The sequence below is a fragment of the Aptenodytes patagonicus genome, chromosome Z (assembly GCF_965638725.1).
Source record: "Aptenodytes patagonicus chromosome Z, bAptPat1.pri.cur, whole genome shotgun sequence".
Taxonomy (NCBI): Eukaryota; Metazoa; Chordata; class Aves; order Sphenisciformes; family Spheniscidae; genus Aptenodytes; species Aptenodytes patagonicus.
The window spans coordinates 16,337,747-16,353,949 of NC_134982.1; the positions used below are offsets into that span (position 1 = coordinate 16,337,747).

The following is a 16,203-nucleotide window of genomic DNA, read 5'->3' on the forward strand; positions in this document are numbered from 1 at the left end:
TGGAAAATAGCCAGCTTTGCTTCTTGGGTTTTGTTGGGACTTTTGGGGGGTTTTTTTGGGGTGTGGGGGTGTTTTGTTTTGTTTTTTATACAAGAAAAGAATTACATTAACAACAAGGTTTTAAAACTAAACAATATAGCAAGCTTCCTAAAAGTTACATAACACATTCACTGAAGTACCATGATTTTACTTTCTCTTTTCCTTTCTCCTAACTTTAACAATGTATTTTTCAGCCACAGTTTGAGTAGCTACCTTCCTAAAAGTAATTTTTTTCCATTCTGATCTGTCCAGCTGGTTGAAAGAAGCCATACATTTCTTGTTCTCATCCTCAATCCAAATTAAAATAATTTTTGCAGAATAGCATTTTTATTTAATACAGAAAAAAAAAATGTGGTTTTGTACCTTTACATATAGATGGAGACAAAAGCTTCCCAATCCAAACAAAATAATGGATCCTAGCGCTTTTGCCATCTAAGCCATGCAAAGACACACTGAAATTACAAGCTGATCTCATAACTTTAGTGAGGTGTTGATGACTGTAAGCGCCTTTTTCCTCAAAACAGCTTTAAAATAAAGGCTTAAATGAATTGACATCATAAATATACTGTTTAATGCTCTTTTCCTAGACTAGTTTATCTATGCAATACTTAACATGAAAACACACTGGAGCACATATTTTGCATACAGTATCCCTGTTTAATGTTGACAGTGTTAAGCCAACTCTTTAGAAAGCACAAGCAGATTTTTAATGGTCAAATTTGCTAATCTACCACAGTAAGGCTCTCCCTGCTCCTCCCAATGTGATTTTTAAATATTTCAGTTGCTTTTTCCACATTGTAACTTCCTAATTCATGTCCTAACAAAGATGTTGTTTACTGTCATCATTTGGGATAACAGCATTATTTTAATTCCTGTTAAAAGATACCCTGTTGTGTTGGGAAAAATGAAAAACCTAAAGTTGTGCTGTGGTTTATGTGCACAACAACTACACAGTGTTGCACAGTATCTGTTCACAAGCACAATGTTTTATTTTTTAATTTCTAAACTGATAAAGAATTGTCATGCTTTACCTGCGATTTCATCTCATAAAGCGTAGCATCCTCTGGAGTTAATTGAAGTGCTTCATCCCACTTGTGAATAGCCTCTCGGTACCTGCAGTTAAAACAATATTACAGTCTCACTATATTTAAAAGACATTAGATATTTCTATTTATATCCTGACATTGTCCTAAAAGTGCCATGGCATCTCATTAGTATTAATGATTTTTCTAACCACTTCCCTTTAAAACATGCTGACCTGTTTTCAGGAACTGGCTATTTGTTCTTCTGACCAAATGGATGCTAAGTACTACTGTACAACAGGCCTCAAGTGAATTTACAAGTCAACATAGGAAATGTATGGCAAAGCAATGGCTTAAAACTAGAAATCTTGAACTGAGTCCAATTCCCCTCATTGCCAAAATCATCCTTGGTCAGGCATAAAGAAACATAATCTGAACCCAACATGCCTTGCTACAGTCATCATTTAAAATTTCTTTTCAGCATAAGAAGGCTGAAACATAGGAGTTGCCCTCCTGCACTTCTGTACTGTAAGCTACTAAAGACATCTGAGTAACTTTGGTATATAAATATAAGAAGGAAATTGAAAGTAAACGGCTATACTGAAATCACTCAACTTTGGGAAGTTATAGCGTAGCTTCATAATATGTTGCCCTCGCCTAGAAAACTGAAGAAAACAGAAGAGTTGACCAAAACCAATAAAAAGTAGGCCTTTGCCTTGAACAAAGAGGTAAAACTTGTTCAAATGCATACTAGGGTTTTGAACCATACTGAAGAACTGTAACAGCATAATAAGATGCAGTTACAGGGGTGCAGTCTTTCAGGCCTAAGGGTGGCCTCAGATTAACATTAACGAGTCTGTGGAGCGCCACAAGTTCTCTGTTTCAAAATCCACCTTTGTTATGGAACTGCGTAGGAACTCCTATATTTATATTAATTTCACTGCAAAATGAAAACAGTTACTCTTGATAGATACACACACTGCAATTTTAATATAGTAGAGAAAACTAAAGTAATTTTCACACACACTTCACATGGAAACAGTTTTTATCTTCCCCTACTCCCCATTCTTCCTTCTCTTTCCCTTCCCCATTTTTCAGTCTTCCAGCTTGTTTTATGCCTCCAGGTTTTCCAGAGAAGTCGCATGAAGACTTCAGAAAGTTCTGAACTGATGGGGAATAGAAGAATAGATTGGAAAAGCAATGCAAACTCTCATTATGATTCAGGTATTATTAGTTTGTAAATGACACTGATAAGTATGTTTAGCACTCAAATTAAACATCAAAGGATGTTTCAATAAATTTTCACATTTCTTCAAAGTTTAGCCACCAGATGTGCATTTGTTATGTCAGTTCATTCCCCATCAGCAGGTGTTCACACTAAAGGAAATATCACCACATTTTCTATGTATGTCAGTAGAAACCTTAAGCTGTCATTTAGTTAGCAAGAACTACTTTTTGAGTAGAAGATTATAGTTTTGTTCAAGACCTAGCACAGACATAGCACAATAAAAACCTACACAAGTAAGGGAAGTCCTCAGCTCAGTTAGGTGGTGTCCTGGCCCTGCAGCAAGTTGCAATATTGTGAGTGTAGCAAAAAAGTTTAGAAACAGGCAATTCTGAAAAACAGAGCGAGCACAGTAACAACATCAGTAACCAGAAAGGAAGGGACAACACTGGCATTCTGGAAATAGAAAGATATAAAGTAACAGCTGCATTTCAAGAATCTCAATTTTTACTTCTGTGGAGGGGACATTACTGCTCAAAGTGTCAATCTGAATGGGATAAAAACTCATAGCAAGAACGTGCTACCTCTGAAGGGCACACCAAATATAGGCAAATATTCCCCCAAATCCTGTTGGGTTTTGCTGCCAATTTGTCAATAGTCTGCCAACAGAATAAAGATGGGCAAGGGAAAAGAGGTTGTCCATTCACAGAAATGCTGTGCTATGTGCGTTCTGTGTATGAACAGTAAGTTACTCAACTCCACCCGTAAGCCTCAGAAAGCGTGATCCAATAGAAGGGGTGACAAAATGCCGGAATTGCTTCCCAGGACTGAGAACACAACAGAAGAGGGCTGCAGAAGGAACATTTGTCTGCAGGTACATGCTGAACCGCCTGCTCAAAAGACTGATTGCTGACTACTAGTTTACAGTGTGGACATATCCACACTGCTTTGAAACATCAATCTTTGCAGTGCATGTATTTCCTTAAGAAGAAAGTCTGATAAAACATGACTGTTTATTCTTTCACAAATTCTCAGGAAAAAAGATGTTTCCATTGCTGTTCCAGGAAAAAATATAAAGATAGTCTTTTAGTCAAAGAATTTTCTACCTCATTCTTTTGAGGGAAAAGATTATATACTGTATTAAATATCAAACACCCTACTGAAAAAGTAGCCTGAGGATATAAGATACAGTTGCAAAGTCAGTGTTCCAGTAAATGTTTTATGAAAACCATAAACCTTGGCTGAAATAAGAAGTGAGCTAACACAGGGGTAGTGTCGTAATATCAATAATTAAAAAATAGATCATTTTACTGTCTCTCAGTATCTTTTTGAGCTGAACTGTACAGGACTTTTATCATTATAAGGAGGGAGAAGTAATTTTGAAAAGTAAAACTTCAGTAGAAATATGCTATCTGCTTTGGGTTTAATTAACACAAATTTAATGAGCATTCCATTTGCTATTCCCATTTCTTTTTCTTAAGAAGTAAACAAGCTCACACACAGTTGAGTGACTAGCCAGTAACAAGTGTGTATGCATCAGCTGAGCTGCAAAAACTACCATGACATAGCTGGCAAAAGTGAAGTAGCAAATTTTAGCTTAATGATGTTCCACTGAGGTCCACCTGAACTTCTTCACATATGCCTGATATGGAAAGAGAGCACACATGTTCAGAACACATACTATGGCACAGTTGATGCACAGTAACATGCATTTAAATCTTATATCCCTTCAGAAAAAGGGATATGAAACCTAGCACTTCAAAAATTCAAATAACTTGTATCAAAAATAATATCTCAGAAACAAGAATGAGACTCAAAAATTGCAGATCCATCCACTGGTGATGCTATAAACCTCCTTCAGAAACCTCTGACATTTATTAAAGTGGAGATTAATCTCAAGCAACAGTTGGCTGGGGGCCTACTGACTAGAAAGCAGCTTTGCAGATAAAAGAGCTGAGGGTCCTGGGACACAAGAAGTTCAGTATGAGCCAGCAATGTGCCCTTGTGGCAAAGAAGCCCAACAGCATCCTGGGCTACCTTAGCACACCAGCAGACAGAGAGCTGATCTACCTCAGCTCTGGTGAGACCACATCTGGAGTGCTGGGTCCAGTTCTGGGCTGCCCAGTATGACAGAGACATGGACATACTGGATTGAGTCCAGCAATGGGCCACAAAGGAGATTAAGGGCTTGGAGCATCTGTCATACCAGGAGAGGCTGAGAGAGATAGGACTACGCAGCCTGGAGAAGGGAAGGCTCAAGGGGGATCTTATCAAAGTGTAAAAATACCTGATTTGGAAGGGGAGCAGGGAGTCAAGAAGATGCAACCAGACTCTTCTCAGTCATGCCCAGTGACAGGACAAGAAGCAATAGGCACAAATTGAAGCACAAGAAATTGTGTTTAAACATATCTCCATCATTGGAGATACCCAAAACCCAAGTGGACAATGTCCTGAGCAACTTGCTGTAGTTGACCTTGCTTTGAGCAGGAGCTGAAGTAGAAAATCTCCTAGAGACCCTTAGGATTATATGATACTAAGACATCAGCAACCTCAGTGATATATGATTTAAGAAGAAATATGATTATCTCTTGGCTAAATGAAAACAAATTTTAAGCAAAATATAATCTTACTATCTTACAACAAATACACCCATTAATTTTTAAATTTGGATGTCTGGGATTACTATAAAAACTTATCTAATGTAGCAGTAAATAAGTCACAGAATATTGATAATGGGCATATCTTGATTTTATAGAATATTAAATTAGTATTTCCAGCAAAAGTAAAACCCTAATCTGTATATAAATTGTAACTAAGCATCTAGCAACTCCAGTAATATAAAGCATTTTTAAGAAAAGACTATCATATTTTGAACTATTTAATTACTATTTATGTGAGTATAAAGATACAGTATACTTAATTTTGTCTACCCACAGTGATTTCAGTAAAATAGCACACCCCACTACAAAAAAATTATAAAATTATAACTAGAACTTAATTATCATTTTCTCTTCTTTATTGCAATGCCATAAAAAGGAATAAGTTATTGAGAACTAGATACATCTGGGATGGCTTCAGTGTAGAAGATTTGATGGATCTTGCCAATTTTTCTGTAACAGCATATGAAAACCCATAGCTCCCCTGAAGTATTACAACTGCTCTCTTCAGACATGCTGCTGACCATCTGGGAGCTATACACACTTGGCACGTTTTACTACAAGCTTGCTAAACTTTTGAAACAAACATCTCATGCTTACACTTCACTTTCTCAACACCACTTCTGGGAAAACAGGATCTCTTGAACTCTTAAACAAAATGATTAAAACAAATTCACATTTCCATAAAAAATATTTAATTGGAGGCTTCTGGGTAAAAAAAAAAAACAAACCCTGTTCAAGTTACATAAAGATCTGGTTTTGAATCATACATACATATATAATGCTAAAAACCACCACTGCAGATCATGCAGGATCTAGAGTCCTGGAGCTTTACTCCAACAGGCTTGCCACAGTTGATGCTTCAGGAACAGATTGAGACAGAGCATGCTCAGAGTGACCCTGAAAATATCTAAAGATATACTGAAGAGATGAGATGGTATCAAATTCAGTCAAAATGAGACAGGCCTACAGGAGAGAGGCAGATCACAGGAGTACAGTGTCAGGAGAAGGGATGAGGCAATGCAACTCCTGGGAATTCTTAGAGACTTGGAGAGACACTCCTACAATCTGATGTTACAGGAGGATGAGGAAAAATATGGTTAGACAGAGCTAAGGAAGGGGAGAGGAAAACAACATTTTAAAAAGAATATGACTAATTGTCAAATACTCATATCATATCATAGAGGATGACTGTGAATGGTCTGTGGCCACCAGAAACACCAGCTATAACAATTTTAATCTAGTGTAGGGTCAAATTCAGACTTTGGTGGAAGCTAGAGAAAATGAACACCAGTCAGTAATTATACAGAGTACATAAAAAGGAAAGAGAAATGAAAAGCAAAGCAGAAACTCATTACAGGAATAGACCTCCCTTTTTAAGTGGGATATGATGCAGGGCTGGACTGTGGGAGAAAAGATTCAAAGAACAGGTGAAGGAGTAAACTAAAATGAATAAAGGAGAATGAACCTAACATGGCTTTTTTGTGTTTAACAACTTCAGAATCCTGCAACCCAGCTAGGTTTTTACAGTAAAATATTCCTCTGATGGGGGTGGGGAAGGAGGTGTGTGGCACTTTATAGAAGCATCTAGAGAAGAACAGCATGCAGAACAGGCGAAAGGAAATTGTTTGCTTAAGTGTGCAAAGAAAATCCTTGTCCATAGTTAGGGCCATGCAGCACGTTTAACCTCACTGGTAACCTTCACAAGATTGGTAGGTCTTTAAACATATGAAGTACAATAGTAAATGTTCTTTTGAAGTCTTAGCAACTCCACAATTTTTATTTTTTTTTATTGCAGACAATTCTGACACTATTGATGAATCCTCATTACTGCAGCTCAAAAGCATAGCTATTTTATGGTAAATAAAGTGTCATACGTTACTTCTGATTATGGAGGGAGAAAGTTAAAACCAACTGCTTTACTATCTACTAAAACTTCCAATAAAACATTTTAATTTAAACAGGCTGATTTAGGTATGGCCACACTAATGACCACACATGAAGTGGTGCATGACAATTCTTCAACAGCACCTGACCATATACATGTTTTTGCCCCACAGTAAAGGAGAGATAAACACAAACAAACTTGCTGTAACTGCCCTTCGAGTAGGTAAACTATACTGAATTTACCATGGGGTAAAACAGCATGCACATAGCTAATGCACATAATTTCAAAGCGTAAGTATTCATCAGAATTACTATTCTTGCACATATTTAGACCCCTCAATATTAGGTCGTTGACACCTGGACACTAGTAGTGCATATAGTGAAAACAAGTTGGATTTATACAGCAGAATCTTTTCCCATACAGCAAATACAAAGTTCTGTTACAAGTAAATCAGTTGAATATACCACAAAATTAAATAGCTACACAAATATTTCAAAGAGACAGAACTTCCACAGAGCAACAGATGGGAAATACCATTTTATCACATACCAAAAGCAATTACCACCTATCATCATGCTAACTACAAGATAAAGTTTTTAACAAGTTCCACTCACCATTTTCCTAATTTTTATTTCAGCCACACATGTAAATATGGACACTTTTTAATCATTGCACCTATTAGGCAAATACCATTTTGAAACTACCTTTGTCAAAGAAAAGGTATGAAATCCAACACTGGAGAAAGATGATCTCGTAACTAATACCCAGAAGTGAAAGCCACAAAATCAGGATTCCAGTACTGTCTCTGACAGCGACATCCTCTCTCATGTGGGAATAACATTTAATTTCCTCATATACAATATGAAAAGGTAATCTCAAAAAATGACTCACTACTACTTCACAATTATTTTATTGAGACCCAGGAATGGAATATACTGCAGTAAATAATTTTAACGACAAATGACAGGAGTTAATGCAACAGAGTACTAGATAACAATGGGGCACGAACAGTGCCTACGCTTGACAATCTGCCATAAGATGTCTTTCACAAATACATTTTATATTGAATTGTGAGCTGAGTGCCCTGCTGCCTTTGACTTATTTTATACCCTCCTTTACGATCTGGTGAATCACCAATTCATGGTCCACCCCACTTAGATGCTGCACTTGCACTTATCTGTAAGGAGACAAGAAAATTTGCAACACAAATGCAACCGTTCTGTCTGCTAATCAGTTCTCTTGCTGCTAACTGAACGACCACTTTAGTTCCTGTGCCTTGTACACTGGTGCTAACAGTATGTGCAATTTCAGGGCTTTGTCCTCAAGGAGGGCTTTGGAAAGTGTGTATGTGCATATGCTTGTGTTTACTCGTCAAACATGAAAATCATTACTTCAGCTCTGACTAATATACAATTATACAGTTGATTGACAAGCACTGGTTGAAGCAAGACCAAAGCACATATTTTTCTTTAAAAAAAAAAATCTTTATATTTAGGAAAAATCCAAACAAGTTGCATGATACTAAACAAAACCTTAGTTAAACATGGCAATCACATGCAAAATTCTAGAAACTGAGTGGTCTACAGTTTTATTTCTGGCCTTGCTGCAGAATATCCCTGAACCTGGCACTGCTATTTCATATTTTTTCCCTGAAAATATGAATTTGATATAAAACCTATATGATATAACAGAGGAATTTACTTACCTGCAATAAGATTACATCATGAAGACTGTCAGAAGCTCAAAGAAATACACTGTTGATCACAAATACTTCCTTATCTTTGCAAATGATCCTACAAAAATGCTCAAAAGAGTCAAAATAACTGCAATTTTATTTGACAAGTTCAGGCTAATTTTAATTATTTGTGGTAGTGTTGAGAACTTTGTAGTGCAATTTTTTAGTGAGAATGGTTAATAGCACAAGTTCTCTCTACAAGCTGTTAACGTAGACACCAGGTTATTATTCAGAGTGGAGATAAGAGAATTGGAAGAATTTATTATGCTTCCTTCAATTAAGTGGTGGTTTTGCTGGTTTAGTTTTGTCATGAAAACCACAAGACCCTACTGTCTCTGACTGCATACCTGATTAACTACAGAAATATTAACAGATAGACTGCAGTGAGAAATATTTAGATTTTTACTATGCAAAAGTTAAAAACTACAGTATAGATAAATGTTTGACCTTAAGGAGGAGTCAAAAGAAATAAGGTATTTCTACCTGTATTCTATTAACATAAAACTGTCAAGTAATTATAAAACAGAACATAAAGTGTGTAAAAATACACCATGAAAGATCTTAATTCACCAGGCAGTATGCAATAGGAAGGTTGAGATTGGACATGAGGAAAAATTTCTTTACCGATAGAGTGGTTAACATTGGCACAGGCTGCCCAGGGAAGTGGTTGAGTCCCCATCCCTGGAAGTATTTAAAGACGTGTAGATGATGTGCTTAGGGACATGGTTTAGTGGGCATGGTGGTGTTGGGTTGACGGTTGGACTCGATGATCTTAGAGGTCTTTTCCAACCTTAATGATTCTATGATTCTATGAATATTTGAGAACTTCTTTACAGGCAAACCTTTTACCTGTATTTCTCCAGTATCTATAGTTCCAAGCTATATAACATACCTGTTTGTCTTAAACCCATACTAGAACAATCCTTTTTCTATTTAAAAAGGCAGTGCTAACAACAAGAGTTGTTGATACAGAGGAAATAACGGTTATATTCACATATACTGTAAGTCATATTAGAGTGCTTAAGAATAGAAATTGTCAAAACCTTCCACACCACTGAGAAACAGTCTCACACAAGAGAACATTTAGTATGTCATACAACTACTGTGTTCATTTAAGAGCATTAGAGAGAACAAATATAAATTATATACATACAACTAAAAAAAACCTTCCATTCTCAAATGCTTTCAACATTAGTGTCAGATAAGACGACAACTGGTCAAACATGAAACACCTGAGGAATCCTCTACAGGGTCTAGAAGCTGCTTTGCAATAATCTATAAACACGTGGAGTACTTTGTTAAATCCCAGCCTCGTAATTTAACATAACGAAATAGGGTATTGACGGTCATTTTATGGGTGAGAGTCCTGTAGAAAGCCAAAATAAACAGCGACAAATAGGAGCAGAACTGAGGTTTACACATGGAAATTGAAATCAAGAACAGGAATACAAGTTTTATTACTCCTGAACCTGCCATTTCATTATTTAAGCAGTAAGAACAGACTGTAGTAACTTTACAAGTTTCAGAAGAGAAGCAATAGTTTCAATAAAATCAGTTCACTATTTTAGTATCCTAAACAAAAGCTGCAAAGTAATATAAATCAAGTATCAGATATTGCAATAGATATAATCATTTAAGTATCCAGAGAGAAGGAATGTGTTTTTATTTCTGAAATGAAGTTTTAAATACAAAGCTTTAGTTCCTCAAAATAGTTTAAACTGTAGTTCCTCTGAAAGCAGCAGGAAGAAAAATGTAGAAGAAAAACTGTTATACTGCATTTGAAGCAATTTTGAGGTCATATTCCGGTCTTGAGAATTATTTGTTCAGATAGCCTTTAGAAACATAGTAGTAGAACTAGAAAGATGGGTACCATCTGTTTTCTTCTTAGTTGAGTAGGCACTTAATCCTTTTAACCTTTTAATTATTTGTCCACAGAGGGCTGACAGCTCTGCCTCTCTTACCTCATGTTATGAACCTACTGGTTCTCAGAAATCAGTCATAGAAACTAGGGCAAGAAGTCAGAAGTTGTCAACAACACCAAAAAAAAAGCACCAAAAAAAGTTTCTGGGGTAAACCAGCAATACCAGTATTTCTCTACCTTTCTCAAAATGACTTACTGCCAAAATATGATGCTCAAGGGTAGGGTATTAACAGGGCAAAACATTTTGGGAGAGATGATACACAAAAAGCAATAGTCTGCTCACATTCTATTCTGAGCAGTTCCATTTCGTCTAGTTGACGTGCTCTTGTTATCTGTACTAAATAATGTAATTTCCCTTCATTTTCTTTCCATCTATTACTTATGGCCTCTTTATGTTTGCTGATCTTGACATCACAGAGTAACAATGACAGAAGTTACATACAAAAACAGAGAGAAGGAGATAAAGACAGAAGAAACAGGTAATTCTCTATGGCATTTTGAAACTTAAAGGGCAATTTTAATTTATTTTTCATTAAAGTACCAATAAGTTAAGTAGGCAAGTACCCTATAAACCTCCCCACAGCTGAAATGATTAGGAAGTATTGACGTAAAACTACTATAAAGTACCAATGCAAATACTAGTCAGCAAAAACCATCAAGTCTCCTGAAATAAGTGAAATAAAGATGTGTAATAAACAGTGTGATCTACCTACAAGGACATAATATACACATATACAGATTGTATAGATGTCACCATCCAGAACTAAAGGAATGTATCTATCAGACACTTCTAAATCCCACGATGACCAACATGCAAACCATACACATAAAAGGGGCAAGAAGAGCGGGAACTCTCACTACCAGCACTGCAGACAAGGAGTGGTGGTCTCAGTGTCACTAGGCAAAAGTGTTCTGTAAAGGGACAGATGAGGCAAGCTCAAGTTTGCGCTCCATTTTCCGGGACAGAGCTAGTTAGTCACTTACAATGCTGTTACATTTCTACTGATAAGCAACCTTACAAGAATCAATGGATTCAGACTGATGATTTTTGTTGGCAGTGTTACTTTGCATACACATAATAGTGCCTATCAAAAGAGAGTAACAGCAAGAACTGTTTGAACTACCTCCTTCAATTTTTCCCACAGTACAGCATGAGATGCAAAATAAAACATTAAAGATTCAACAGAAGATTAATATTTCAGATGGTTTTATCTACATTAATTACTGGATAGGAATACTTAAGCCATTCAGTCCACAGTATCCTATGCTTCTGAATCCTAACTTCTAAAATTAATTCTTCCTTTTTGTCTTATTTTATGACTCAGATCCTATGCTCTACCTAGCAGGGAATATCTACAAAGAATATTTTGAGTTCTGGAAGGACTCCCTTTCCATTAAACTACCCACAGGTTTACAGCACACTTTCAGAAAAGTAAACAGGACAACAGACTAGTTTGTTGCAATAATGTACACAGCTGTAATGCATCTGTGAACTGGAAGATCCCTTCTTCTGGAGAAAAAAAAGGGAAGCAATGAAAGCTTGATAGCTTCAGTGCTGCATCTGGAGAAAGGATCTATGTCTCAATTAACTATAAAAATACGTCCTTCAATGTAAATTCCTTACTACCTTCTCCCTTTAAACATTAGGTTGATCCCACTGATTAGATAAACATAATTAAGTCTGACTTGCAAAAGCCTTATTATCTCATGACAAATCCTTTTCCTGGATTTAACGAAAGCTACCATCCACGAACTCCAAGAGAGTCAATGAATTTCCTTTAGACTGTGAAATACACTCACCTTGGTGGTTTTTTCCCAGTTTTGCTCAATATTTAAAATTTCCCTCTCTCAATCTCAATTTATTATCAGAATGTGATGATCAAAACTAAGCAACTTGGGCATCCTCACAATCAGTTAAAATATATTCAAAAACTATACATTACCCAGAAAAAAAAGCCAGGTTAAAGATTTCTCCCATACTTATGCAATGCTCCATGTAATAGTTGTTTATACTAGTAATTTACATAAAGCTTCCCTAGGTTTTATGACAGCAATTTATTCTGTAAATTAATTAGGACATTTTAATATTTGTGATTCTAATTTTAGTATTCATTTCCTTCATTCTGTATGTCAACAACACTTCTAAAATTTTTTCCAGTATTGCTTGGAATTCCTTTCTCACTTTGAATCCCACAAAAAAAATCAGCCACTAAAGTAAGTAATTTCTGAAACCTTGTTCATTCAATTCTACTCACAATACGTAAGTATTGGAATTCTGCCACATTTCTGAAAAGCAAATACAAATGTCTTAATATAAAGTTGTAGAGTCACTCTAAGTGAGTTTTCAAAAGTCATTCTGCACTCTCCTTATCTCAGTCTACTTCCTTGCCTCTGCTTTGCACCAGTATAAAGGTTTTGCTTCTTAAATCAAGTCAACAGTCTAACCCAGGTTATGACCTGTCCAAACATTAGTTTTTTTAAAAACACCATGCAGCTCCCCAGTGTAATTCTCCATTTGGCTACACAAACACAAAGAAGAGAGCTTTATTTAGGCAGCAATGACACTGCTATATTGTAAAGGTTTCACATGATAGCTAAACTTTAACATCTCAAGTATATGTTTGGATGCTGGAGAAGTTCACAGTCCTTACTTTACTAAACAAGACAACTGTTGTGATAGTCATGAAACTGAATGCATTATAAAAAAAATGGCATCTTTAGCAAATAGCTTCCTGCCACCTTCATACTGAGAGCTCTACAAACAGATTTTTCAATCTGGCAGTGAAAGAAAGATGGTCTAGCAAGGGCTGACTAAAACAAAATTTATTTTCTATATTGGAAAATTTTTATTTCAGTCTCAACATGTGATCCTACGCCCCAGAATGCTTTATACAAACCTTGTCTTTATTAAGCCCCTATTTAAGTCCTTTTTGAAGTCTCAATAAATATTAATCAAATTCAGATCAGAAACACTCTTTGAAGACTGAAAGTTGAAATACTACACTGAACCACAGTTCTATTTTAGAACATGCAATACTTCAAGTAATATGTGCAGGAAAATAAGTTATGTGTGAGCAATACCAGGGAAAGTTAACCTTCTGACAAACAGAAGAGTTTCACTGACAGACTAGATGAAAGACAATTAGAAACATCTATGTCAACATCCAAATCCACTGAGGGTGAATTTATTATCATCACAAGAGCCAATCGTCAGGAAGATAAAAGCTTGTATTAAAGCTTCCAGACCCATACAACTTCCTAAAGAGAACCCTAGGCTGCAGAACTCCTTTCAGTAAGTTTATGCTGTGTAACATATTTAACAGGTGTCTTCCATTTTTAACAGTAAAACAGGATTGTGGAGCCAACTGAATACAAGCCATTATTCATCGCCAACACCTCTTATCCAAAGAACCGAGTTTAAAAAAATTCTACAGCTATGAACTGCATTTTGTCTTAACTGTCATTTCTTAATTTTTGTAGAAGACAAAAAGCTTAAGCCACGGTCTACTACATTAGATTTCTATTACCAGCTGACAGGCCGAAGACAAAACAAACAATGTTTTTTAAGATTTGCCATTTAGTTGCTAGAGCCAGTAAAACTCCAGAGACTGGCATGAAAACATGTCCAATACACACTAAGAATGGCAGCCTGTAAAAATCACCAGTTTGAACTGGCTTCAAAATAGCAAACTTCAGTTATTCATGAAAACAAAATTTCTATGATTGTTTTTCAGAAAGTAAGAAAGAGGGGAGGGATGCATTATCTCTGTCACTATATGGTATTAGTGTAGCCGGCACCAGAGAGGCAGAGAGGTATGGTCCTTTGTCTAAAACCTTTGACTTAACAGTATTTAAACACCGTATTAGAAAATTGAGCATGATATTATAAATACTGTGATTCTTCTCTTGAGATTGGGATGGATGCACCGGTCACCCAAATGATTGTAGGAAAAATGTACAATGTCTATCACCTATCTCATATGTCACACAGTTTACCAGAAGTACTTGGTAATACATGTTAACAATTTTGTCGTGTTATGACTCTCTCTGCACCTACCCCCCATACAAAAAGCATACTTCAGTTATGTACTGCTAAAATTACAGAATATAACTGCTCTGCATATAACACATTAGCAAAGTCCCTTACAAGCTAAGTAAGAGTAATTTGTTCAAGGTCCAGTGATAAGTGAGAGAAGAATTAGACTCATTCTGAAGGAGACGAACATTTTAAAAAGTGTAAAAACTGAAATGTCTGTCCTGAAAGTGAAAATACATTCACAGACAACCACACCAAATCATAAGTGCAATACAGTAACAATAACACACAGGCAACAACTAGACAACAATACCACATAAATGAAAGAACTTGTCTCCACTTCCCCTGCTGTTTGGCCACTTATTCTAATAACCATTTTCCTGCCTATTTTGGCAAAAGCATTTGTGAACCAGATCAGTGCTAGAAACCTGAAAGAGGCTATTTTTCAGCTGGGCTTCTTCTCCAGTCCAGTGACAAACTGGTACTCCGAGTTGGCTCCCCCCAGGGTAAAACAAAAAAATGGGACCATTGCAAAGGGGTGGAAATGAGCGGGCAGGAGAGTTGGATCACATTGACCCTGACTGAAGTCAGCTTAACCAGTGATGAAACTGCAACCTTTGACTAGATACTTCACTTGTAAACAACCAAAGCTAGGTAGCATGTATACCACCCCTTGCTTTCAATTAACTCAGCCCAACTGCCTACAAAATGACTAAATAGTTAACTCCCATGTAAATAAATGAACAGGACAAAAAGCAGTAGAGAAAGTCAAGATCCACAATAAATTATTTTTTTATTAATTTGATGACCACATGTTAGTGTACAAGACCCTACAGGTAATTTTTCTTGTGCTAGTACATTATATTGTGAAGTCAACTCTTAAAACAATTAGCAGTCCTATCACATCAAATACTTCCACAAAGAAAAAAGAGAATGTACCACTTGATTTTCCCCACCCGCTATTTGAACTAACCCTTCAAAAGACCTGATGGAACAAGATGTTGTTCCTAAAGAGTTTTTATTCTGAGCCTTTACTGCCAAGCGTCCTTTCCAGTTTAAGGATACTTTCACCGTATGCAGCAAGATGGGGAAGGATGCCATTTAGGGAACTAGAAAACAAGTTGACATACATTTAGAAACCAAGATCCTTGTAATAAAACACATTGCTGTACCCTACTTCTTTAGAAAACTCCTGAAACAAATGCTCATAGGCAATTATGATCTCTTAAATTCAGTATATTTTAATTTTAGAAGATATGGACAACAGGTACACATCCCAAGTGACAAGCAATAGGACAAGAGGAAACGGCCTCAAGTTGCACCAGAGGAGGTTTAGATTGGATATTAGGGAAAATTTCTTCACTGAAAGGGTTGTCAAGCATTGGCACAGGCTGCCCAGGGAAGCGGTTGAGTCACCATCCCTGGAGATATTTAAAAGACGTGTAGATGGGGTGCTTAGGGACATGGTTTAGTGGTGGACTTGGCAGTGCTAGGTTAACAATGATTCTATGATCATGTTCAAGGAAGATCATACAAGGGATACTGAATTACTGGTTCAAAATTAAATTCCATGAACCATAAAGACAGTTAAAACAAAGGGGGTGGAGGGGAATATTATCTTTGTCAGCAACAATAACTAGGCTTTGTTTAAGAGCAACTGGACAAAGGTATTAAATTAGG

The 16,203-nt window shown here is 36.4% G+C and overlaps 1 protein-coding gene across 1 annotated transcript in view; it reads right to left on the reverse strand.

The window, feature by feature from the left end:
• Window positions 1-16,203, reverse strand: part of TTC33 (tetratricopeptide repeat domain 33) — a 53,220-nt gene that overhangs the window by 25,582 nt on the left and 11,435 nt on the right. The window contains exon 3 of the mRNA XM_076362249.1: window positions 1,071-1,152. Within this exon, the coding sequence (XP_076218364.1) occupies window positions 1,071-1,152 (82 nt within the window). The remainder of the gene's footprint in view (window positions 1-1,070; window positions 1,153-16,203) is intronic.